This window comes from Paramormyrops kingsleyae, chromosome 24 (genome assembly GCF_048594095.1).
Source record: "Paramormyrops kingsleyae isolate MSU_618 chromosome 24, PKINGS_0.4, whole genome shotgun sequence".
Classification (NCBI taxonomy): Eukaryota; Metazoa; Chordata; class Actinopteri; order Osteoglossiformes; family Mormyridae; genus Paramormyrops; species Paramormyrops kingsleyae.
Window position 1 is genome coordinate 12,242,622 of NC_132820.1, and position 25,755 is coordinate 12,268,376.

A 25,755-nucleotide genomic window follows, 5' to 3' on the forward strand; every position below is an offset into this window, starting at 1 on the left:
TCGGCATTAACAGGTGACAGCCGGTTGCGAGTGTGGGAACGAATGTCCCCAGCAGGACTGAAAAGTCTTTCACTGGGCACAGAGGTCGGTGGCGCACAGAGGTAGATCTTTGCCGTTTTTGCCAGCAGTGGAAAACGCTGCTGGTTTGTCTTCCACCACAGAAGAGGATCCTCTCTAAGAGGAATCAAAGGCTCACCGAAAAAAACGCTTATCTCCACGTCAGCACCCGATGTGACTGCCTCTGTATTGCTACGGTACAGATCGTCCCAGCCACTCCAGATTCCTGAACAGTGTCGTTTAGTGCGAACTGTCAGGCCGTGTTCCTCCTCAGGCTGTTCAGTTCAAGTAGTAGGCCTAGCAGATGCGTCGTGATCGGATTCAGATAAACGGGAAACGGCCTCCTGCACAAGCAACTTTGATCGACACTGTTCTGTGTCACTCCCCCAAAATTTCGTTTTATATCTGGGATCCAGACTTGTTGCCACAACTAAGTGGCTATTCTGCTCGCTTCCCTCAAATCTATCCTGCAGAGATTTCAGCAAGCGGGTTTTCATCTGCTTTATTCCATGATCGTCTGTTTCGTTGTGGACATAGCGCTTCAACATCATCACAGCTGGCAGGACAGTGGATATGCATGCATTTTCTCCGCTTATTTCTCTAGTTAACTCCTCGAAGGGTTTGAGCACCTTGAGAACATCCTCCATCAGAGTCCACCTCTGTGCATGAATATGTTGCATACCATCTGTTTCGGACACGTAGATGTTTACGGCACGTTTTTGTTCTGTTAAACGATCGAACATCAGATATGTCGAATTCCATCGTGTTGACACGTCCTGGATTAAATGGTGATTTGGCAGCCCCAACTCCTGCTGTAGAGCAGAAAGCCTTGATTGAGCACTTGAAGAGTGCTTAAAGTGACCAACAGTTTTCCTGGACAGTGCGATCAGGTCAGAGACACTTTGTTGTGATAAAAGACTGTCGTGGATGCACAACTGGAGCGTGTGCGCAAAACAGCCAACACTTGGAACTCCTGCCTCGGACATGGCTTTCCGCATGTTTGCAGCATTGTCCCTCAAGACCAGGTGACACTTGTTAACAGGTATGTCCCACGCTTGGATAATTTCTTGCAGTGCATCAGCAATGTTTAATGCGGTGTGTCTTCCATCAAATGCTTTACATTGAAGAATAGCATGTGTGCGCTTAAAATCATCATCAATCCAATGTGAGGTAACACTGATGTAGGACTGTGTAGTGTACTCACAGGTCCATATGTCGCATGTAAATGCTAAAGCATGTGCTTCGGCAACGTGCACTTTTATGCGGGAACTGATGGACTTGTGCATTACAGGGATGATTTTGTCGGTAAAAAAAGCGCGGTCCTGGACCGGAGTTTGTAACGTGGCTCGAGCAGATGGAGTAGCTGACGCAATCCACGTTGGTAAAGTTAGTTTGCGGTTCGTTTTTCACGTTGCAAACGGCCATAAAAACCTTATATATGCACGAAAAAATACGAATTATGGCTCCTTGTGATAGTCCTGTTGTGTGAATTCAGAAAATATAAATACATTGCGTAAAAACAGCCTTTAATGTATTTTGACCAGTTATTTTCATTAGCTTCTCACGTCAAAACCAGACGTCCTCATGACTCAAAAAGCGTCTCATATTAAACATCCTGATTTGTGAAAAATTTCACAACTGATAATTTGTCCATATATCGCGTGTAAACCCATAAAAAACACATTGAAAAACGCGCGTTTTAAGGAGGACCGGACAGATAGTTCTTAAGGTGGACCAACAATATAGCCCGAATACACACATTTTAATAATTCCATTAATCATACATGCATTTAAACTGGTTAAAACTGATCAAGATGACTTGTGATGGTCAAACAAGGACCTTTCACATCTTCATATACCCCTCAGACACTGACATTGATTTGTTAAAGCTTTCACAAGTCATATTTTAAGAGTTATGACTGATTAAAGGCCCTAAAAATGACCAAGATGACCTCTGACTAACCAAATCAAAACTTTCACACCTTCATCTATCCTAGAAGGACTCACCCTGATTTGTGAAAGTTTTCACAAGTCATATTTCATGAGTTATGACTGATTAAAGTGCAGTAGTATTTATGGCGGATCAAGGTCTCAACCTAGGTGAATTCAAAGGCCCTAAAAATGACCAAGATGACTTCTGACTGACCAAATCAAAACTTTCACACCTTCATCTATCCCAGAAGGACTCACCCTGATTTGTGAAAGTTTTCACAAGTCATATTTCAGGAGTTATGACTGATTAAAGTACAGTAGTATTTATGGCGGATCAAGGTCTCAACCTAGGTGAATTTAAAGGCCCTAAAAATGACCAAGATGACCTCTGACTGACCAAATCAAAACTTTCACACCTTCATCTACCCCAGAAGGACTCACCCTGATTTGTGAAAGTTTTCACAAGTCATATTTTATGAGTTATGAAATATTTATAATAGTAATGACTGAAATCCTATGACATGAAATAAGCACAACAGTACATGGAAATTCAGTTGTGATGAACATCTCTGAAGTCCATGTGTGCTCCTTGACACAACAGAGAGCCACAACAGACATTACAACAATGATACATGAACTTCTCTGTGTTGTGAAAGTTCAAAAATGTTATGTTGAAAGTTGAACATCATTTTATTACAATGAACTATTAGTGTAGTTTAAACATTACATCAAATAGAACAGTAACATAAGTTTAACAAATTACAATGATTAATAAACAATAACACAATAACTTAATAAAATTCACAATGTTAGTTTTTACTTATTATGTACAACATATACAAAACCATGTTTTGTTTGGGTGATTTTCTGTGTAGATCCAATGTGACGAGTGCATGTTGTGGACACATGTGAAATGCACAGACCTCACAGAACAGGAAATTGACACCATCAGTAACCCAAACAAAACATAGTTTTGTATATGTTGTACATAATATGTAAAAACTAACATTGTGAATTTTATTAAGTTATTGTGTTATTGTTTATTAATCATTGTAATTTGTTAAACTTATGTTACTGTTCTATTTGATGTAATGTTTAAACTACACTAATAGTTCATTGTAATAAAATGATGTTCAACTTTCAACATAACATTTTTGAACTTTCACAACACAGAGAAGTTCATGTATCATTGTTGTAATGTCTGTTGTGGCTCTCTGTTGTGTCAAGGAGCACACATGGACTTCAGAGATGTTCATCACAACTGAATTTCCATGTACTGTTGTGCTTATTTCATGTCATAGGATTTCAGTCATTACTATTATAAATATTTAATAACTCATAAAATATGACTTGTGAAAACTTTCACAAATCAGGGTGAGTCCTTCTAGGATAGATGAAGGTGTGAAAGTTTTGATTTGGTCAGTCAGAGGTCATCCTGGTCATTTTTAGGGCCTTTAAATTCACCTAGATTGAGACCTTGATCCGCCATAGATACTACTGTACTTTAATAAGTCATAACTCCTGAAATATGACTTGTGAAAACTTTCACAAATCAGGGTGAGTCCTTCTAGGATAGATGAAGGTGTGAAAGTTTTGATTTGGTCAGTCAGAAGTCATCTTGGTCATTTTTAGGGCCTTTGAATTCACCTAGGTTGAGACCTTGATCCGCCATAAATACTACTGTACTTTAATCAGTCATAACTCCTGAAATATGACTTGTGAAAACTTTCACAAATCAGGGTGAGTTCTTCTGGGGTAGATGAAGGTGTGAAAGTTTTGATTTGGTCAGTCAGAGGTCATCCTGGTCATTTTTAGGGCCTTTAAATTCACCTAGGTTGAGACCTTGATCCGCCATAGATACTACTGTACTTTAATCAGTCATAACTCCTGAAATATGACTTGTGAAAACTTTCACAAATCAGGGTGAGTTCTTCTGGGGTAGATGAAGGTGTGAAAGTTTTGATTTGGTCAGTCAGAGGTCATCCTGGTCATTTTTAGGGCCTTTAAATTCACCTAGGTTGAGACCTTGATCCGCCATAGATACTACTGTACTTTAATCAGTCATAACTCCTGAAATATGACTTGTGAAAACTTTCACAAATCAGGGTGAGTTCTTCTGGGGTAGATGAAGGTGTGAAAGTTTTGATTTGGTCAGTCAGAGGTCATCCTGGTCATTTTTAGGGCCTTTAAATTCACCTAGGTTGAGACCTTGATCCGCCATAGATACTACTGTACTTTAATCAGTCATAACTCCTGAAATATGACTTGTGAAAACTTTCACAAATCAGGGTGAGTCCTTCTAGGATAGATGAAGGTGTGAAAGTTTTGATTTGGTCAGTCAGAGGTCATCTTGGTCATTTTTAGGGCCTTTAATCAGTCATAGCTCTTAAAATATGACTTGTGAAAGCTTTAACAAATCAATGTCAGTGTCTGAGGGGTATATAAAGATGTGAAAGGTCCTTGTTTGACCATCACAAGTCATCTTGATCAGTTTTAACCAGTTTAAATGCATGTATGATTAATGGAATTATTAAAATGTGTGTATTTGGGCTATACTGTTGGTCCACCTTAAGAACTATCTGTCCGGTCCTCCTTAAAACGCGCGTTTTTCAATGTGTTTTTTATGGGTTTACACGCGATATGTGGACAAATTATCAGTTGTGAAATTTTTCACAAATCAGGATGTTTAATATGAGACGCTTTTTGAGTCATGAGGACGTCTGGTTTTGACGTGAGAAGCTAATGAAAATAACTGGTCAAAATACATTAAAGGCTGTTTTTACGCAATGTATTTATATTTTCTGAATTCACACAGCAGGACTATCACAAGGAGCCATAATTCGTATTTTTTCGTGCACATATAAGGTTTTTATGGCCGTTTGCAACGTGAAAAACGAACCGCAAACTAACTTTACCGACGCTTCCACTATGCTATAGGGCTGCAAGTCAATGGCTATCATTTTTCCAATTGCTGCATGAATGGCTTTAGCTCGTGTGTGATCTGAGGACCACTGTTTGTTCGGTGTAGGGCTAGCAAAGCTAGTAATGGTCGTCTGGTTATCACACGTTTTTAGCTGTGACTGTCCAGCTGCCGTACCTGAAGTTGCTGCATTTTGGCTGCTGTCTTTAGATTCCTTCATGCACAACTCGTATTCTTTTGGATGTTTTAGACGCAAATGTTTTAACATCGGCGATGTTGTGTACTGCTTAGGGTCCTTGCCACCACGAGACAAATTGGCATTGCAAATTGAACATAAAGCTCGACTTGAATCGCCTTCTTTTGGTTGAAAGTACTGCCAAACAAAACTTTTTTTGCTTACGAGTTCCATTTTCAGATTCTTACAGCCTACTACATTCGAACGGGTCCTATGTAAACACCTTCACGTAATCAACGGCCGTGTGACGTCGTAGTGCAAGTCTAGGGTTCGGTTTCGGTGGAAAATAAATCTAAGGTTCGGCCGAAACCGAACCCCGTCAAAAAGCCCAGGATTCGGCCGAATCCGAATCCTGGATTCGGTGCATCCCTAGTAATAATAGTAATCGTGCAATGATGTGGGAGGCTGGGGCTGCCTCTACATTCCAGGTGTATGTGTGAGTGTCTCAGTGCAGTGCTAGTTGCTCTTGTGCAGTCTGACCGCTGCAGGGACAAAAGATCTACGGACCCACTTTATAGAACAGCACAGGTGGAGCAGCCTGCGTTCCCTTACTCTGCTTCATGATTACATCTTAACTCCTGTTCATCCAAGTAAGCAGGGTGACACAACACAACCCTACCAGCACCTAATCACACTGGCTGGAAACAGGGAGATGATTAACCAGTAACATGAGCTGGTCTCTGCTCACACCTTGTGTCTAGGCCCTGAAAGAGAGCTTTATTAAGGCTGTTGGAGTTGGTGTGGGGTTCAACCTGCAGAGGGTGCAGTTCCACATCTCGCCTGTGCGCATGCAGGAGGGCCAGGTGTACCGACATACCAGGATGTGCCTGGATTCCGAGGAGGAAGATCCTGATTGGGTGTTTGAGGTAAGGGGAGCTGACGGGTGACCCTTGATGGAGAGGACAGTGTAAGCCATTCTTGCATTTATACCTACAGTACATAGTAGTAAGTAGTAGTATGTTTTTTCCAAACAGAGGTAAATAGTTGTGTTCCTCTGTAGCCCATAAGGACGGTCAGGGCTTCCCTGGTGTCCCCCACAGGAGAGTCTGCTGGACCAGGACCACCATGTGGCTGTTGGACTCGGGAAGATGGAGCAATCTGCTGGAAGTGTAGCTCATGTGCACAAAATGGTGTTCCGCAGGACCGCAGTGCAACAAACGCAAATGACAAAGGGTGGGGTTCACAGCTTAAAGAGCAACAAACAGGACAGTGTGACACAGGGGAGCTGGGCACCAGTGTTTGTTACTGAGGTGAGCAGGCTCAGGGCACCATAGAAGGTTCTGTTATTGAGTTAATGTCGGTTCTGCCTTGCATGTGCCTCCCTGATGCTCCCACCCAGAACAGGCCTGCTTTATGTTGGGAGGGAACCGCCAATCTTAAATGACAGGGTCATGTTCTGCAGATAACATAACCTGGAGTTCTCTGGAAGTCACAAATCTTATCTGTGATCATGGGCGTAAATTTCATTTAACAGTAGGGGGGGGCAATAAATATAAAATTTCTCATGAGCAATTTTTGAAGGGGACACAAATAATAAAGTCAAATTGTACTTATAAAGATATGTCCCCACAATGAAAAACTTTGCTTCTATCATTATTATTGTAGCATGGAGACTGCGTCATTATGGTTATTTTCAAAGTTTTTCTCAGGTTCAATGACAAAGCAGATTTTTCTTCAAAACTATTTATTGCATTGTTTGTTAATGTTGTTTACAGTCAAGCCATCAACATACAATAAAATTTAAACATGACTGTTTAAATGCATAATAGAAATTGATTATACAAAAAAATACAGTGGGGTCAGTTCGGACGTAGCACAGTGCTCATTTAGTAAATGCACAGCTAAACAATATGCTAATTGTGGCCGTTAATGTTAAGTTAACATTATGCCAAGTCGTCACAAATAAAACAATACATGGGAAACGGCTTTGGCGTGTTAGTTGCAGTGCACTATGCAACAAGCTATTGTAAACAAGCTAACGTTAACTAGATAAGTGATATTTTAATCGCTAATATAGCATAGGGTGACCAGATAATCCATGTCAGGGAGGACACTTTGAGCTACTTCGGGTTTTACAAACTAATTTCAAACTGAAAGGCTCCTGTGCTCCGCTAATTAGTTCAGCTCTTCTTCTAGTGACACATGCACGATTATAGGAGACTGACCAATTAGCACACAGTAAGAACTCAGTGCTCAAGTGAAATCCAGGTCCTTTTAATTGAAATGGTAGTTTACAAATCCTGTCCTAGCTCAGAGTGTCCTCCCTGACATGGATTATCTGGTCACCCTAATATAGCAGATTCATGGAAAATTACATCGGTAATCAGCATTTTTGCCGCAACTATTTTATGAATGAGTCTGCATCAACTACATTAAAGAGAATCGCTTTATTTAAAGTGAATAAAATACCCTACTTACTGCAGTTCAACATTAATTGAGCCGCAGCCACACACCTGATTCGTGTGTGTAGAGTAGGTGAGATGAACTGGGAAAGCAGGCAGTTGGCCAAACCACTGTGAGGAAGGGGAGGGGGAACTCAACTGTTTCTAAATGCATTTTTTGCGTTTGTTTTTTTTCTACTTTCAGAATTATTTTACATTACTTTTATAATTTTACATACATTATTTTTATTATTTTACATACATATATTTTTCACAATAGATTTTTTTTTTTATAATTTTTTTTGGGGGGACAACCCTCGGATAGGGGGGGACATGTCCCCTCCGTCCCCCCCGGGATTTTCGCCCATGTCTGTGATACGTTATTTGCATTTCGATTAAGGTCATGATTTATGTAGGTCCTATGTAAAGTGATCACTAAGTGTGTATAATCTAAGAATCTAAGGAGGATTTCTGAGGAATGGTATCACAATATTTCATTAATGTTTCATGTCGGGGATCGTTGAGTGGCTTGGCGGGTTAGGAATCTGTGCTCGTGGTTGGATGGGTACCGGTTTGAATCCCAGGCCTGAAGCCACTGTTGGGTCCCTACACAAGGCCCTTAACCCCCAGCTCCAGGGGTATTGCACTGTGATCCCCCGAGCTTGAGCTCAACCTGTTTGCTTGTCTGTGCTTGTCATGGAAGGCAAGAAGGGGTAGGAGAAAGACAGTTTCCCTGAGGGATCCAAAAGGGTTTGGCTGCAGCCGCTCAGAACGCGCACTCTCAGCCATCTGAACGCTCAGCCACTGACGTCAGGTGCACGTTCAGCCACAAGAGGAAGTGCAACCGGGGAATCGTTTCCTATTTGCTAAGTTAGTGCTAAATAAAGTGTAAAAATGGTACGTTTTCGAGTTACTGTCTTGTCAATTATGAACGATATGAAATATTCTTAATCATGTTAACATGTGCATATTTATGTTGTTTGGCTGGCCGTTGTTGATTTATTTAAAATGTTATAGATTTTATATACCAGATTAAGTTAATCAAATTAAATGCTCGCATGTTATTCTTGTAATTATTAGCATCGTGGCCGTACGTGGTTGCGTAGCGTGAGCACTGATGTTCAGACCCTGCTACTTTATTTTTTCCGTTGTTATTCCAAGGAAAAATTTATTGTGCAACCGTCATAACTCGCTAACGCGCGCACACGCGTGTCCCCTTATTCTATATAACCACTGTTATACATACATACATGTATGACATATAAAATAATATTAATAAAAGATGGATGGAAAAAAACAAAGAACACTGGACAGGACATCAGGAATCAAATGTTTATTTTTTTTCAGATAAGAGATAAAAAAAAAAAACTAAACAAACCGATAAGAACATCTAATTTAAATAACCCGTGTATGATAATAAACTTGTCTTGCCTTGCCATAAGGAGACCGAAAAACGTTCTCCTCAAGACCAAACGAAGAACTAAAAACTATATGCTGGAAACTAAGACATTCACAAGATACAGTAACTCCATGAAAAGCTCTGTAAAAATAAAAATGTGTCGATTTTGCCGTAAGACAAAGTTACTAACGCACTACATCAACGCACTAGGTTGCAATAATGTATGGCATGAAATAAATAAACTTGTAGCTATATAATTCAGTAATACAAATAATAAACCTTAACATACCGTTCACACTGGCCTCAAGAACTAAGTTAGCGCTTGATTCACCTGCACTTCCCTTTTATGGCTGAGCGTGCAGATGGCTGAGAGTGCACGTTCTGAGTAGCTGCAGCCAGACCTTTCTCGCGGGATCAGTAAAGTTATTCTGTTTTTCTCTGGCAGACACTTTTAAGGCAATTGGCGGAGGGGAGGGGAAGGGGGTTCACAGTACTTAAAAAGGACATTGCGGCCTTAGAAAAGGTGCAGCGTAGGGCCACAAGAATGATTCCTGGTCTTAGAGGAATGTCATACGAGGAAAGGTTAGTTGAGCTAAATCTGTTCAGCCTCAAGCAAAGGAGACTGGGGGGACATGATCCAGGTCTATAAGATTCTAACAGGTTTGGATGCTGTTCAACCAAATAGTTACTTCAGCATTAGTTCAAATACAAAAACTCGTGGCCATAGGTGGAAATTAGCGGGAGAACATTTCAAACTGGATTTAAGGAAGCACTTCTTTACACAACATGTAGTCAGAGTATGGAATAGTCTTCCTGATAATGTAGTGCAAGCTGAATCCTTGGGTTCCTTTAAATCAGAGCTAGATAAGATTTTAACAACTCTGAGCTATTAGTTAAGTTCTCCCCAAGCGAGCTCGATGGGCCGAATGGCCTCCTCTCGTTTGTATAGTTATTATGTTCTTATGTTCTTACTTATAGAGCAAAACACAGGACAGTGCGAAACTGGGGCTGGACACCAATGAATGTAACTATAGGGTGAGCTCAGTCCACCATAGAAGGTTCTGTCAGGCAGGGAGGTCTTCATGAATGTGTCAAATCAGGTGGATTTAAGTTTGTCTCTACTTGACTGACTCTTCCACCCAGAAGAACATGTATGGTCTACATTTGTGTGAGAGAACCGCCCGGCCATAAATAAGTGTCATATTCCACCGAAGCCATTACCAGCTGCAGTTCTCCGGAATTCATAAATCTTATCTGTGATACTTTATTTGCATCTCGATGAAGTGCATGATTTATGTTCCTGGTGATAAAAGTCTGCTGTCCATTGCCATAAATCTGTTCTTTGTTCCTGCACGTGCTGCTGGTACTGATGACCCAGCCCCTGGGCTCAAATAACAGCTCAGTGCAGAAAGGCTCCTCTAAATGCCCACTAAAGTGGTTCTGGTGTGCCTATGTAAAGAAACCACCCAGTGTGTATAAGCTAAGAATCTAAGAAGGATTTCTGAGGAATAGTTTACAATATCAAATTATATAAAGGTACCACACCTAAATCCAATATTTGATTAATGTTTTATGTCGGGGATCGTTGCGTAGCTTGGCGGGTTTGGAATCTGTGCTCGTGGTTGGATGGGTGTCGGTTTGAATCCCACGGTTATTGCCCTGTGACCCCCAACCTTGATCTTTATCATAGAGAGCAATAAGGGCTGGGCGAGATCAGTAAAGTATTGATTTTCTCCCGAGAAGCATGATTCTTCCAGAGAAGCATGATTCGTTATTCCAGAGAACACGTCTCCACTGCTCTATAGTCCAGTGTCAGCGTGCTTTACACCACTGCATCCGACACTTTGTATTGCACTTGGTGATGTAAGGCTTGGATGCAGCTGCTCGGCCATGGAAACCCATTCCATGAAGTTCTCTGCACACTGTTTTTGAACTAATCTGAAGGCCACACGAAGTTTGGAGGTGTGTAGCTATTGACTCTGCAGACAGTTGGAGACACACTGTGAGCCTCAGCATGCATTGTCTCTGCTATATGATTTTACTTGGCCTATCACTTTGTGGCTGAGTTGCTTCCACCTTGTTATAATACCACTAACAGTTGACCATAGAATATTTATTAGCGAGGAAATTTCACGAATGGACTTATTGTACAGGTAGCATCCTATCATGGTACCATACTTGAATTCAATGAGTTCCTGAGAGTGACCCATTCTTTCGCAAATGTTTGTAGAAGCAGTCTGCATGCCTAGGTGCTTAATTTTATATACCTGTGGCTATGGCAGTGATTGGAACACCTGAATTCAATGATTTGGAGGGGTGTCCCAATACTTTTGGCAATAGAGTGTACAGCGCCCTCCACAATTATTGGCACCCCTTGTAAAGATCTGTAAAAAGGGCTAGAAAAAATCCACCTTTTGGTGAAGCAGCTTCATGTCACACTGAAAAATTGAGAAAAATCCAACCTTTCATTAACATAGATTTATTCCAAGAAAAAATCATCAAGAAATAATTATCTTTAACAAAAACACATTAGCCATAATTATTGGCACCCCTGGAAATTATAGTGAACACAATGTAACTGAAGCATGTTTCCCATGTGAATTATACATCTTTGAGTTGAGTGGAGTTAATAGGAGACCAAATGAGAGAGAAGTGTGCTGACCTTCATAAGTCAGGGATTGGGTATGAAAAATAGCTACTCGCCTTAAAATGCCCATTTCTACTCTTAGGGCAATAATTAAAAAGTGGACATCAAATGGAACTGTTAGAAACCTGCCTGCAAGAGGACCCAAGTTTATTTAGCCCCCACATACAGTGAAGAGTGAAGAGACAAAAAATCCCCAAGGATGACTGTTGGTGAATTACAAGACAATGTAAAATCTTGGGGTTACCACGTCTCTAAAAAAAACTATCAGACGCCCCCTTCATGCTAACAGGTTATTTGGAAGGTATGACAGTTAACCACAAACTTAAGCACCTGGAATTTGCAAAACACTACTACAACTTTGACATGAACCAAATACAATGGTCTGATGAAACAAAAATGGAGCTTTTTGGCAATAAACATCAAATGGGTTTGGCGTAAAAAGAAGGATGGATATAATGAAAGGAACCTTATCCCAAATGCAAAATATGGTGGAGGTTCTGTGATGTTGTGGAGCTGTTTTTCCTCCAAAGGCCCTGGAAACCTCGTTAGGGTACATGGCACTATGGACTCCATGAAATACCAGGACATCTTAAATCAAAACTTGGCTGCCTCTGCCAGGAAACAAAAACTGGGCCTTCACTGGATCTTCCAGCAGGACGGTGATCCTAAGCACATGTCCAAATCAACATAAAAATGGTTATCTGACCGCAGGATCAAGCTTCTGCCAAGGCCATCTCAGTCCCCTGACCTGAACCTCACTGAAAACCTGTGGGCTGAGCTGAAGAGGAGAGTGTACAGGAGAGGGCCGAGGACCCTGGGTGATCTGGAGAGATTCTGTAAAGAGGAATGGACTCAGATGCCCTGCTCTGTATTCTCCAACCTTATAAAATGTTATAGGAGAAGAGTCAGTGCTGTTATACTAGCGAAGGGAGGTTGTACAAAGTATTAAAAGCAGCGGTGCACGTGTTTTTGTTAAAGATAATTATTTCTTGATGAAGGTTTTTTTTTCTTGGAATAAATTTATGTTAATGAAAGGTTGGATTTTCCCCAATTTTTCAGTGTGATATGAAGCTGCTTCACCAAATGGTGGATTTTTTCTAGCCCTTTTTACAAATCTTTACAAGGGGTGCCAATAATTGTGGAGGGCGCTGTATAATTTGCTCAGTAAACTTGTTTTTGGACTTCTGTTTAACTTTAGTTATGTCTATGTTTAATGCTGTCTCTTGTATTTATGGTGCAGCCACTTGGGATAGTCATAAAAACTATTAAATATTCTCAGATAGCATAATACTCTGTGAAAGTGATTTAAAAAGTCACCGGGTAAGTGCCCCCATTCACAGTTATTACCCACTGAGAATTTTTTGAAGGACATAGACTCAAAGGAGAAGGTGGAAAAACAGCAGGGGATGTTAGAGCCAATATTACAATTGGAGCAGAAGTCAACCTGGCAAACCTTGTTTTTAAATTCTGACCAACCTCCTGATTGAAGGAGTTTGACCTGTGTGTGATAATGACTCTGGGTTAGATGGTAAACAACCATGTGACTAAAGGTCCTGGCAGAAAGACAGATGTTGATCAGGTTTAATAGGGTTGGGACCGGCTTGGAGCCAACAAGGAGCAAATGTAAATATGAAGGGATGGAACCAGGTGAAACGGGATTGATGCACTGGACTGAACAGGAGATTAATGTATCACAGAGAGATTATGGGCTGGTTCACCCAAACCCACCTCTATGCCTTCTGGACATAAATTTTGCACTTGAAAAACTGGTTATTTAGTGTAATAAGCAGTAACAATGATATTTTTGACTTTTTATCTAAGCACGCCTCCACAGATCTCACAGAAAGAATACAGAAATCATATTAATAGGCTGTTTATTAGTCGATCAGGTCTTTATAGATGGAAGAGGGCCAAGTTTAAAAACCTTGGTGTAGAGCTACGTTGACCTCTGGAGCTGTGGTCTCCTTTCAGAAGATCCATGGACCTTGGGGCTGATTTGACAATGAGGAACACAGACCAGGCTGTAGACATCAGGCAGAGCTCTGATCATTCACACAACCCAAAAGAATACAGGCATTGGCTTCCTTTCCAAAATGTTTTAACCCTTAAGAACCCAGACCTATTTCTACTTTCATGAAAATTACAGGGGTTGTAAGTTGTAAAGGGGCGGTGACACCAGTGTCACTGTGGGTCCTTAAGGGTTAAATTACTGAGCTGCTGTGGTAGGTAATGTAATAACAGCTGATGGTGGGGATCCCAGTTCTGAGCAGAAAAGTTCAGTATGAGACTGGGAGATTGTCACAAGAGCTGCACATCCTCTTAGCACCCTGGGGGTGGTGCAGTGATGAGGCAGCAAAACACATCAAGCAGACAGTGTCCTGCACAGGCCATTTGGCGACATGCATGTAGGACCTTGCTTTCTTACTCAATTATTTTTGATATTTTTGATTGCTTAATTGATGTCAGATTCTAGTGGTTCCCAGTTCAGAATTCTACTGGTTAGAGTCACAGTCTTTCATGCATGGAGGGTGGTTTAAAGTTGGTTTAAATTGCTTTTGTTTAGCAGCTTAAGATCATAGATGTCACGCCCCGCCGGTGGACTGGCAATGGGAGGCGGAAGCCCCCAACCAATACCAGGACTCCACGTTAGATATAAGCCCGAAAACACCACAGGTATTGTATAGGGATGCACCAATCCCACTTTTTCTGTCCCAATACCAATACCGATACCTGCGCTTTGGGTATCGGCCGATACTGAGTACCTATCCGATACCAGTGTTCAATAAGCTGTTGCCTATTGCCTCACTGCGTGGAAGAGACTGTGATCATTCTTTTACATGTAAGGCAACATCAGACTTAACGGAAACCTTGTATACATGTGTCACGCCCGGCTCGTCCGATCCTCGTGTGTGCCACGCCCCCCTCGTTACCTCATGTTACTTCCCAGTTGGAATCACCTGTTGCCTGTTATTTTTGGCTTGTCCTGTGTATTTTAGTCTGCGTCTCAGTTAGTTTCTCCAGATCTGTCATTGACGTTGTGTTCAGTGTTGCTCGTTTCCCTCATTTCCCTCTTAATAAACCCCGTTTGCCTGTATTCACGGCTGAACTCGTCTGCTTGTGCGCTCGCCGACACCCGGACGTAACAATAACATGCATGTGATACATTTATCATGTGTGACTGTAAAGGCTGGTTTATCATTCTAAGTCGAATCGACGCCGTAAGTATGACATATCCGTGGACCCTGTCGTGGTCTGTCATGCAGCTCTCCTGAAATGTATCTAATTTGCAGCGACCCAAACCACCAGAGGTGTGACTGGTCCGCTTGGTAACGTTTGTTTTTTTATAAGAATGAAGATAAAATACACCCATCTGTACTTATATTTGCGATTGAACCTGAAGCATTAGTTATATCTAACATTAAATAACTAAACTTATTTAATGTTTGATATAAATAATGCGTCGGTTGCATTTTCTCTCGCTTTTCCATAATTTGTGCCAGAGTTTGTTTTTGCGGTCTTTCTCTGCTAGCATTAGCAAATTCCGTGTACTTTGCACTATGGTGCGTCGTTTGATTCAGTGGCGTGCTGTCCCTTCCTCCTCTTCACACTTTAGCATAACAGACCTTACAGTCTGAAAAAATACCGCAGCTTTGAGTTTTAGCGTAATGTTCCAATTAAGTGGTATTGGTCCTTGGTATCGGTCAATTTTTACGAGTGCGAGTATCGGTGTACGAGTGCAGTATCGGCCTGATACCCGATGCTGGTATCGGTGCATCCCTAGTATTGTAGATGCAAAGATACATACTGAGCATGCATTTCCCTGTCTCCTGTATAGCTCCGTTCCGCCCTGGTTGGCCTGCCCGACTCTCCCTGCAACCCGTCTCAACCTCCCTCCTGCCCTTCCTCCCCTCGCTCTTCCTCCTCGTGAGTACCCCGTGTGCCCTGTCTGTGTCTTCGGACGGACCCCCCGGCTCTCGACCCCTTTGCCTGCGACCCCGACTACGGACCCGGATCCTGACCCTGGCCTGCCCAGTCTCCTGGTTTTCGACCCTGCCTGCACGACCACGTCCCTGCCCGCTCCCAGTCTCTGTTCCTTCAGCACTGTCCAATAAAGGCTCTGTCAAGAATCCCTCTGTTGGTCCTAGCGGGTTTGTGACAATAGACATGTGGAATTTGATTGCTTTCTTTTTATTAAAATACAATTGTCAGTTCTTTTACCCAGAGGTGCCCAACCTTTCATACAGTGAGAGCTACTTTTACAAAGAAAGTACTAAAATGCTATGATGAGCTACCAAATCGCGACGGTATATTTTGCTGCTGAGCAGTGGGGGTCCCCTTGGTATCGCCATTGACCTCTTGGCCACCAAGGAAATAAAGTATCGTCCATTAATCATCTCGCTACTGATCTGGAAACACGCCATGATTGAATGATACACAAGTTGCATCGGCACCCCTGTTTTAAACTATAGCAAGAATATATTTGATAGTGTATGCTTGACAATCTGATTGGAAAATGTTCACGCTAAAATGACAGCTTGGATGAGGAGCTGAACACAGAAGAGAGATGAATGAGGCAACAGCAGTTTGTTGGGAACCATCAAAAGCAAGCTTGAGCACCTCTGGGTCAGAGAAGGAGCCGGAGGACATTTTCAGACAAATGTAGCACCCTTTCCCTGGATACTGCGATTAGGAAAGGGGCCCTGGGTACGTTCCACACCGGCTCGGTGTTTACATCACCCTGCGTACCATCCAAAACCGTAAGAAACATAATTACCAATCGATCGAATGCAAACTCCCTGGATTTTTAATTAACAATAGATATATTAAATCAACCAAAGCGATATATATACATATCCCAACCCCAATGAGTTCAAATAACTGAGTATTTACAAAACACAAAAATAAACATGTTGCTCTGTGTCCATGAAATAAGTCAAAAGAATGGAAAATAGGGAAAAACGGTTGCAGGCCTGTTTCGGTGCTCGGGAGCGGTGACTTGGTGCTTATTCGATGCCGGAGGAAACCCCAAACTTCTCCGGTAACTTGGGGCGCTGTCCGGATTATCTCCTTGGAAGCAACTCCTGGGAGTAGCTTCTCCGACAATCCGGTCAATCCCTTACTTTTCCGTCGCTGGAAACTGTCCGTCTCCTGCGAACACACTTTTCCACCCTGCTCCTCCGGTGTCTACCTCCTTCTCCTTTTCGCTCTTTTTTTCTTTTTCTGCCCCCCTTTTTTCCCGCCTTTACTCCCTTTTCCCCTCTCACATGACCAGGGACATATCCACTCAAACATAAGTTAACCCCTTAGGGTAATCCAAATTTACAATACTTAATTAAACAAAGAAAACAAATACATAAAATAAATAAATCTCAACACCATCTTTACACATAGGGTTACACAAGCTTTAAAGAACATTTACAGAGCTCCAGAAATAACTACAGGCTACTTTGCTCACTCATATTGTTCTGATATCCCTAGCTGCCTTTATGCAAAAGCTGTCAGTTTAATAGAAATTAACTTAATGCAAATCTGTAAACAAGGCTTTGCATGAGGAAACAATTTGTCTGACTTTAACAAGGTGAAATTATATCAACCCTATTTCTAAACAAAAAAACTTGAATTCACCTTTTCTATTTCCACAAGTTCAAAGTGTACTGTATTCATTTCACATTATCAAATTAACTAGTGCTAAAGGGTTATTATATTTAAAGCTGTGATGGTCTTTATACTGATGTATCATTTTACGGTACCTTGGTTTATAGTTCTGAATATTTACCTTTTTTCCATTTGAAGGTACTTATTAGTATTAATTTAAATTAATGTAAAAATGGCAGAAATATTCAAACACCACTGAGGTCATGATCTGGAGACATGGCCAGAAACCTTCCTAATGGGTGTGTTTTTCCAGAAACCAGAATATCACACGGGCCTTCTGTATGGTGAATTAACTTTTGGGGGCCGGGAAGGTGTTTTCCTATTGGCCTTATTAGATGAACTGGAAGAGTATATAAGGTACAATGAAGTGTGTCTAGGGGACATTATCCAGCACATCATACAGAGGATCATCCTACTACTGTAGCCATAATATCCAAGTTATTTTGCTAAAGAATTACAGTCCTTCACTATTATCAAGAAAACATTCAGCTGTCTTGGTGAGTTATATATTTTGCATGTATGATATTTTTCTGCAGTTAACACTGTTAAGTGCTAAAAGCTCTTTGAAGAGCAAAATACCTTATTAAACATGTGGCATTTGGACATTTACCACAGATGCATATTGGGGGAACTATTCTCCAGGCTTTTCCATGTTGAAAGAGGTTCTCTTTGATACTGTGCAGGGAAGCAACTTCAGTGGGTTATTAGAGGAAGAGCTTTCATAATCTTGAGTGTTGATGCTGTTTAATGTCTCCTCTAAAGAATGAAGTATCCTTAGTAGGTTAACAGATTAAAGTCAGTGGCTGATGAATATTTTATGCCTGCTTATTTTATGGAGAGCTGGTAGAGGTGGATAGAAGTTATAAAAAGCATATTAGACAGTGCAGACAATGCAAAGCACTAGACTGGACAGAAAAGTCCTCTTTATTTTTGTTGTATTTGGGATAAAAAGTGCAAGATGCTGTTGCTTCTTTTGCCACAGAGGACCCCAACAAACAGAAATGAGACCCTGGGGTTACAGTGTAAATAGTTGAAATAACACAAAAAGTCTGAATATGCTCCATTTCCATTGATGCGTATCAAGATATAGCAATAAAAATGACATTAAAGAAGGTGGAATTGCATTACCCAAGTATTTTAATACTGGTTAAATATTACAGCTCCAAATACAGTCAAACCTCCCTTATCCGGGCAGAATGGGACCAAGGGGTGCCCATAAGTAAGAAATGCTCGTAAGTAAGAAATGCTCGTAAGTAAGAAATGCTCGTAAGTAAGAAATGCCCGTAAGTAAGAAATGCTCGTAAGTAAGAAATACATGAGATGCAAGGCTTATAGTAGGATGTTATTTCAGTCTGGACTAGTGAATCATTCCGGTTTATTCTTGCAGTGGTCATCCAGTTTTTAACCAGCATCAAGTGAGTTGGAGGATTTTTTCTTTACTCTTCCAAATATCGCCTACAGTAGACTTAGCCACTCCAAAATGGTGTACTACGGTGGCCTGTACTACGAAGCGAGGTTACTGGCTTATCAGGGTAACTTGTCGGATTTAAGCTACCACATTTTAAATGGACTTCATATTCGTTCACTTACATTTTCTTTAGATTACATGTAAAGAAAACAAAAGAAATGTTAATAGATTTTAGTAAGAAAGGCGTAAGGGTTTCTCTGTCCAAGATTAATGGGGAACAGATTGAGAAATTGAAATAGACAATAAATTGTGTTTTAATTATTGTGCACAGAACAATAGTTTGCAGAGTGTCCTGTCCTTTGGGTTAATTTGTACCTTTGGAAATATGCATGCACAGGATCGTAAGAAATTGCAACATTTTATCAAATTAGCCAGTAGGGTCATTGGAGTTGATCAGGTATCTGCAGCTCAGCTGTACAATGAGCTTATTATGGAAAAGATGAAACAAATTTTAGATGATCCTACACATCCTCTGTTCTCGAAGTTTGTCAGAAGTAACAGGTCAAATGGCAGAATTCTGCAGAGAGTAATCAGAACAACAAGGTATCATAAGTCATTTGTGCCAACAGCAATTAGACTGCACAACAACAGACCTAGTATATCTGTTGTACCTTAATTTTACCCTTTTGCATGTCTATTCAACTTTATTTATTCACTTGCCTTCTCTGTATTTTTGTCATGTGTACAATGTGGTATGTTTACTGTCTGTTTGCATTGTGAGACGTGCAATGTTGACCATATGAATTTCCCCTGGGGGGATAATAAAGTTTACCTTGACCTTGATTTTGCCCAGACTACCTTAAATCCGACAAGTTACCCCGATAAGCCAGTAACCCCGCTTCGTAGTACAGGCGCCGGGTTTATTTGTTCTGTGTCCATGGTGTGTCAATAAAAACAGAAAAATATGAAACAAAATACCCTTTTTGCCCACGTATGTTCCCTTGTCCATCACACCCTGTTCCTCCCTTACTCCACGTCCCCTTTCCCTTTCACTCTTACGCCCCAACCCAAGACTGGGGCTCTTAACAACAGCTGCTGGTTGTGTAAAATTAATTTGCGCATGTGGGTGCCTAGAGCTGCCCGGTAGAGGGAGGTGCCTGTATATTGGAGGTCCGGATAAGGGAGGTTTGACTATTTACTCTGCAGAGTGCAGCTTCATGGTTAGTCTGGTACTGACTGTTGATCATGCAGGTCTTGGGAATTTGTGGCTTGGATGTTTCATCCTCCAGGGATAAAAGGAGGTTGGAGGGGTGTGAGGTTCAAGCAGTGCTACAGTGCATGGTGTAGAAGGTCTCTTGCAGTTTGTGTACTTGCATACACACCTGGAAGGATGACAGGTCCGTGCAACGAAATGACGGTCATGTGGTTGCTTGGCTGAGACTGTCTATCTATCCATCCATCCATCCATCCATCCATCCATCCAGTCAAACGTTTTTGCACACACTTACATTTCCTCACTTAACATTGACTAAAAATACACTCATTTTTCTTTGCTAGCAATACATTTATTGTATGTTCACCATTTGAGTACCGTTATTAGTAATGTCATATATTTGATGAATCAAAGTCACCTCCTCTAGCAGTTATAACAGCAGAGAAAATATGAGGCATTCTTTCTACAAGGGACATTAAATACCGCTCTGTTTCATGGGATGGGACAGTTAATTACTGAATTTTAAAATTAAAAGACTGTCACGGCGATAAGCGCCCGGAGCGGTGACAAACGCAGAAGAAGCCAGGATTCGGGGAACACGGGGTTTAATCAGACGAAAAGGCAGGCAATAACGCATAGACAATACAATGACCGGACTGGGGAAACAAACGGAACCGCGGACTAAATACAATGGACTAATTGACAACGATCGGGAACAGCTGGTAAACACGGGGAATCCACATGGGGTTAATGAGGGGGCGTGACACACGAGAGGAGCGGACGAGCGGGGCAGGACAAAGACAGCCTTGAATTTGATTATGCCATGAGCACACAAAAAGTTAACAGGGTGTCAGACATGCACTGTTACGCACTCTTTCCATGTTATAAAGGATACTTGTTTTATTTATATTTTCATTTATAGTTCTTATATTAACTTTCCAATGCTTAACAAGAATAAAAAACCTGCAGTTTATTAAATAAATGGGTAAGTGGTAAAACCTTGTGGTCTGTAAACACTGACTGGTAGTCTGTCTATCTTTCTGAATGTCTCTTGTGAGAGAAAAATTGACTTGAGGGATATTTTTGTATTCAGCTTTGGAATGTATTTTCATATAAATAGAGGGTGTGCAAAGTGCAAAAGCTACCTGCCTGCAGAATACAAACTACATGAAGTATATATGTGGATGCCCACCTTGCGACACGTATGCAGTTTGCACCTTGCAAGCACACATATATTTCATATAGTACACCCTCTATCTCCTAGCATGAGGTCATATCCCACATCCCCCACCTCTTTATAGCTTCTTTGTGGTGTTCCTGCCCTTTCTGGTAAGCGTGCTCCAAACTTACTTGCAACACTGAGGTTAACTCTTAATTATCTTTAGCTTAATCCTGGGTGTTAGCTGCCAAACACACAGGCACTCTTGCATTCATATGAAAATACATTCCAAAGCTGAATACAAAAATATCCCTTTAGTCAATTTTTCTCTCACGCTGTCTGTCTGTCTTTCTGTCTGCATGACTGCCCATTCAGCACAGGATCATCACCATCCTGGACCTCTTCCACAAAGCACAGGGCCAGGGGACACCATGGAGGAGTACGCTCCAGGAGAGCATTCATCTCTCTAACACATCTTATTACCAAATGTTCCCCACAGTGTAATAAAAACCTGTTTTTTTTTTTTTTGACGTTGTGGGGACCATTTTTCAGGTATCAACAAAGACTCCAATCAAAAAAGTAAAAATGCCAAAAGTCTTGCATTTTGTTTGGTTACTTATGGTTAAGGTTAGGGCTGAGTAGGGGTTAAGGTCATCATGTTGTGATAAGAGTTTTCCCCATAGAAATGAATGGCGAGTCCCCAGAAAGATATAATTACAAACCTGTGTGTGTGTATGTGTGTGTGTGTGTGTGTGGATTAGTTCACATATAGTTTGCCGTTGGTCACATGTATCTGTCGGTGACCTAGGGACCCACATCCCCACATTTATCCTTAAAATACACCTCCTTCTTACACTTTCAGGTGCATGTTCCTGGTGTAATCCAGCAAACCCAGTACACAATGGATCGTAACAGGAGCATGGATGGTAAGCATTAAAACTACCATTTAGCACCTTCGGTTTGCCCTGCTTCCTGAGACAGAAATTCTACTGCATTCTTTTCTCTGGTATTATTGAGCTGGTGTCATGAACTCAGGCGGTTCTGGCATGAGGGCGGGGCATCGTGCAAACAGGAAAAGGAAGGTAGATGATCCACCTGCGGCGCACTTGAAAAAAGGAGCCTATTAACAGAAACTGAAAACACAGCAAACACTACAAAACAAAATGGACCACGAGGGGTCAAAAGGCAAAATAGGGAAAAACAAAAACTAACTACAAAGGCTTAGGGCAACAAGGAGCAAGCAGGCAAGGAACAAAATACAAAAATTAAACAACACAGAGGAACTTCTAACATTATGAACCACCTACTGAAGAGCACATGAAATGCAGCCAATGAAATGCAGCCAATGAAATGCAGCCAATGAAATGCAGCCAATGAAATGCAGCCAATGAAATGCAGCCAATGAAATGCAGCCAATGAAATGCAGCCAATGAAATGCAGCCAATGAAATGCAGCCAATGAAATGCAGCCAATGAACTACAATGACCCACTGGGGAACTGAACTAAGGCCGGGACTTAAGTACAGAGGGATAACGAGAATAACGCAGGACAGGTGAGAACAATTAACAAGGGTTGGTAAACAGGCAACAGGTGAAACTAATAAACTAAATCATGAAACTCAAACTAGGAAATCTAACACTAGGAGAATAGCAGACCGGTAAAACACAATCAAGGGCACAAAGCAAAAACCAAAACCAAATACAAATCACAAAACACAGGAACTAGAAAAACTGATACAAATGAAACACTAGAGAATAAAAATCTACAAAATACAAAAACAGAGGAGGATTTGAATACACGAGTGAGGGGTTGACAGGTAGCCTCATTGAGCTATGCAGCTGTCTGGGAAGCAGGGGAAACACACTAAAGGCTGAAAACACGGAGGACAGGACGGCCAACGACACCATAGACATTGGTGTTTATAGGCTGCCTGAAATTAGCTATTATATGTTTTTTTTTAATAAGTGCATGTTACTGTGCTATATACAATATGTGTTCGCTTGTTATCCTGAAGAGGAGAAGCACTGGCTGAGATGTCCAATGGAAATGTATGGAAGTGTCTTTTTAAAATGAAGCAAGTACTGAACTATTTGTTGTACTTACATTTAAAGTATTTTTAACTAACAGTCAAAATCTCTGAAGACCTTTGATTCTCTTGTACATTATTCCTGTTTCTTTCCAGGAGCATCTAGTGAGTGGAGGATTATGCTGGTGGGAAAAACTGGATCTGGAATCAGCACAGCAGGAAATATAATACTGGGAAAGGAAGCATTTGAGCATGATTTATCTGCCGATTCGATTACAAAAACGTCTGCCCAAGAAAGTGGCACCGTTCATGGGAAGAGTGTCATCGTCATCGACACTCCAGGTGTCAAACACACTAAGAAATGCAAGGAAGATATTGATTGTGAGCTAGGATTGTGCCTTTTTAAGTATGCCCCCGGCCCACATGCCTTTGTCCTTGTCCTAAAATTACATAATGAATCGAAAGAGGAGGTAGAGGCTGTGAACAGGATTAAGGATTTGTTTGGGCAGAATTTCCTGAAGTACACAGCTGTCCTCTTCACCTGCGGTTATCGGCTTAACAAAAACCAGACCATTAAAGAGTATATAGAAAATAAAAGTAATACATTTCTGAAGGAACTTGTTCTTGAGTGTGGAGGCCGAGTCCATGTCATTGATAAGCGCTGGAGTGAAGAAAATGTAACCATAGACAAGGAAAGAAGCAACAGCTTCCAGATTGAACAACTCTTTGCGAGTATAGAGACGATAGTGAGAAACAATGGAGGGCGTCCCTTTAAAAATAAGCAACTTCAAGACGTTTCCTGGGAGATTAAGAAAGAGGCCCAGCAATTACTGCAAATGAGGCAAAGTGAGGTTGATTGGAAAGAGCTGCCAAAGGAAAAGTTAAAAGAGGAAGAACAACAGATTTGGAAGAAAGCCTTAGAAATGAAGGGGAAAAGTAAGAGTTGTACTGTATTCTGATGGGAGCAGTAGCTACAAAGGTGTTAGTGGGCGTAGTTGGGGAAATTTGTGTTTTTTAATCATTAATAAGAATAGGACTATGTGTAGGAGTCAATACCTGCTTTGCTATTCGGCAAGTAGATTTTTTGTTTTGCAGGTACGGCAGTATATAGTGATTGAACCTCGATTCATTGCAAATGCAACAGGATTAAGCTTGGCAGATCTTGTTTTTATATTCTGACCGACCTCCTACGTACAGGAGTTTGACCTGTGTGTGATAATGACTCTGGGTTAGATGGTAAACAACCATGTGACTAAAGGTCTTGGCAGAAAGACAAATGTTGGTCAGGTTTAAATAGGATTGGGACTGGCTTGTAGTCAACAAGGAGCAAATGTAAATATGAAGGGATGGAGCCAGGTGATTGATACATTAATTTCCTGTTCAGCCCAGGGTATCACAGAGATATTTCAGACTGGCTGACCCAAACCCACTGTTCTGCCTTCTGGATACATTTTGCCTTATGAGCTCCCTAGAAGTTCTTGGTCTTAAAGGAAGAGCTTAAGGTAGAATCTTATGTAACCTTATGCTTGGTTGTCAACACTGTTTTTGAGACACAGAGCTCAGTTGTCACTCTGTCAGAGGTTTGGTTTATGGGGCTTGGTGGTGTTCTGCCACCCTCTGTGCCTGTCAGAAACCAGCGGGTACTGGCTTGCTGGTGGTTTGGGGTTTATGGTCCTTGTTGACTGGCTTCTTGTTAGCCAGTTGCTGTGTAGGGAGTCCCAAACAGCCAACATTCCACAGCTCATGTGCTGTGCTGCTGGTGTCCAGTCTTTGGGGATTTTTTTGTGTGTCTTGGGTCTAGTGGTCTTTCCACTGTTAGTTTCCTGGTCTGGGTTCCCCAGTCCTCTGTGAATAAGTCTGCTTTCTGCTTCACCTCATCCTGGAGGCTGTTCATCCAGTCAGTGGCCCAAGTCCCCCTGGTTCCCTGTTTACAGCAGTTTTAGGACTGTTTGTCTCAGAGGGCAGAGAACCTGCCATACAGGACAGGCAGCCCAGGTTGAGACGTTCTGTCATAGACTTTGTTCCTGAATGCTAATGTTTTTGACCTGAATGCTCTGAGTCAGTCATGCCTATTAGACAACTTTTACAATGGTACCATTTCAATGCTCTTAAACTAAAGCAAGAAAAATTTACTGCCGTATGTTTGATATAATCTGAATGGATAACATTCAGGCTGAAACCTCAAGCTGAACACAATAGAGAAATGAATGATGCAACAATAGTTTGTTTGATCATCTCTGGGAGAGAGAAGAAGCTGGGTGACACGTCAGAACGACCTTTAAAGAACATTTCCGGAGCTCCATAAATAACTGTGGGCTACTTTGCTCACTCATATTGTTCTGATATCCTAAACTGCTTTTAAACAAAAGCTTAAAACTTAGTGGAAATGTGTACACAAGGCTTTGCATGAGGAAACATTTTGTCTGATTTTGTTATGGTGAAATTGTTTCTCTTAACTTCTAAATTAAACACGAATTAAACCTTTCTATTTACAAAAATTCAATGTCTATTATATTCTTTTCAGATTACCTGCTTTGTTTTTCTCAATTGCTTTGGAACATTTCTCAAATGACTATTAAAATTTGCAACACAATTGTAATCTGCACGCCATAATGTTATTTCTGCACAGCAGAACATAATTTCTCATTGTTTCACAGAAATTTCCAAATGTTTTAGTACATATATGCAAATGATTTCGTACAATTGTAATAATCTGGCAAAAT

At 41.2% G+C, this 25,755-nt stretch overlaps 1 protein-coding gene and 1 long non-coding RNA gene across 5 annotated transcripts in view; one reads left to right on the plus strand and one right to left on the minus strand.

Moving 5' to 3' along the window:
• Positions 1-24,535, plus strand: LOC111845823 (GTPase IMAP family member 5-like). 4 transcript variants are annotated; one of them, XM_072706359.1, is made up of 5 exons: positions 1-1,099; positions 5,846-6,010; positions 6,185-6,394; positions 21,869-21,932; positions 23,189-24,535. In XM_072706359.1, the coding sequence occupies exons 2-5, from the start codon at positions 5,933-5,935 to the stop codon at positions 23,989-23,991; spliced, it is 1,155 nt and encodes a 384-aa protein (XP_072562460.1). In that variant the 5' UTR covers positions 1-1,099; positions 5,846-5,932; the 3' UTR covers positions 23,992-24,535. The 4 variants fall into 4 exon arrangements, with proteins under 4 accessions (XP_072562460.1, XP_072562462.1, XP_072562463.1 ...); XM_072706361.1 differs by lacking the exons at positions 21,869-21,932; positions 23,189-24,535 and adding an exon at positions 15,407-16,224; XM_072706362.1 differs by lacking the exons at positions 21,869-21,932; positions 23,189-24,535 and adding an exon at positions 14,135-15,393.
• The window catches only part of LOC140582215 (uncharacterized), a 25,156-nt gene continuing 15,753 nt past the window's right edge, over positions 16,353-25,755 (minus strand). The window contains exon 3 of the long non-coding RNA XR_011985160.1: positions 16,353-20,016. This is a non-coding gene — a long non-coding RNA (uncharacterized lncRNA). The remainder of the gene's footprint in view (positions 20,017-25,755) is intronic.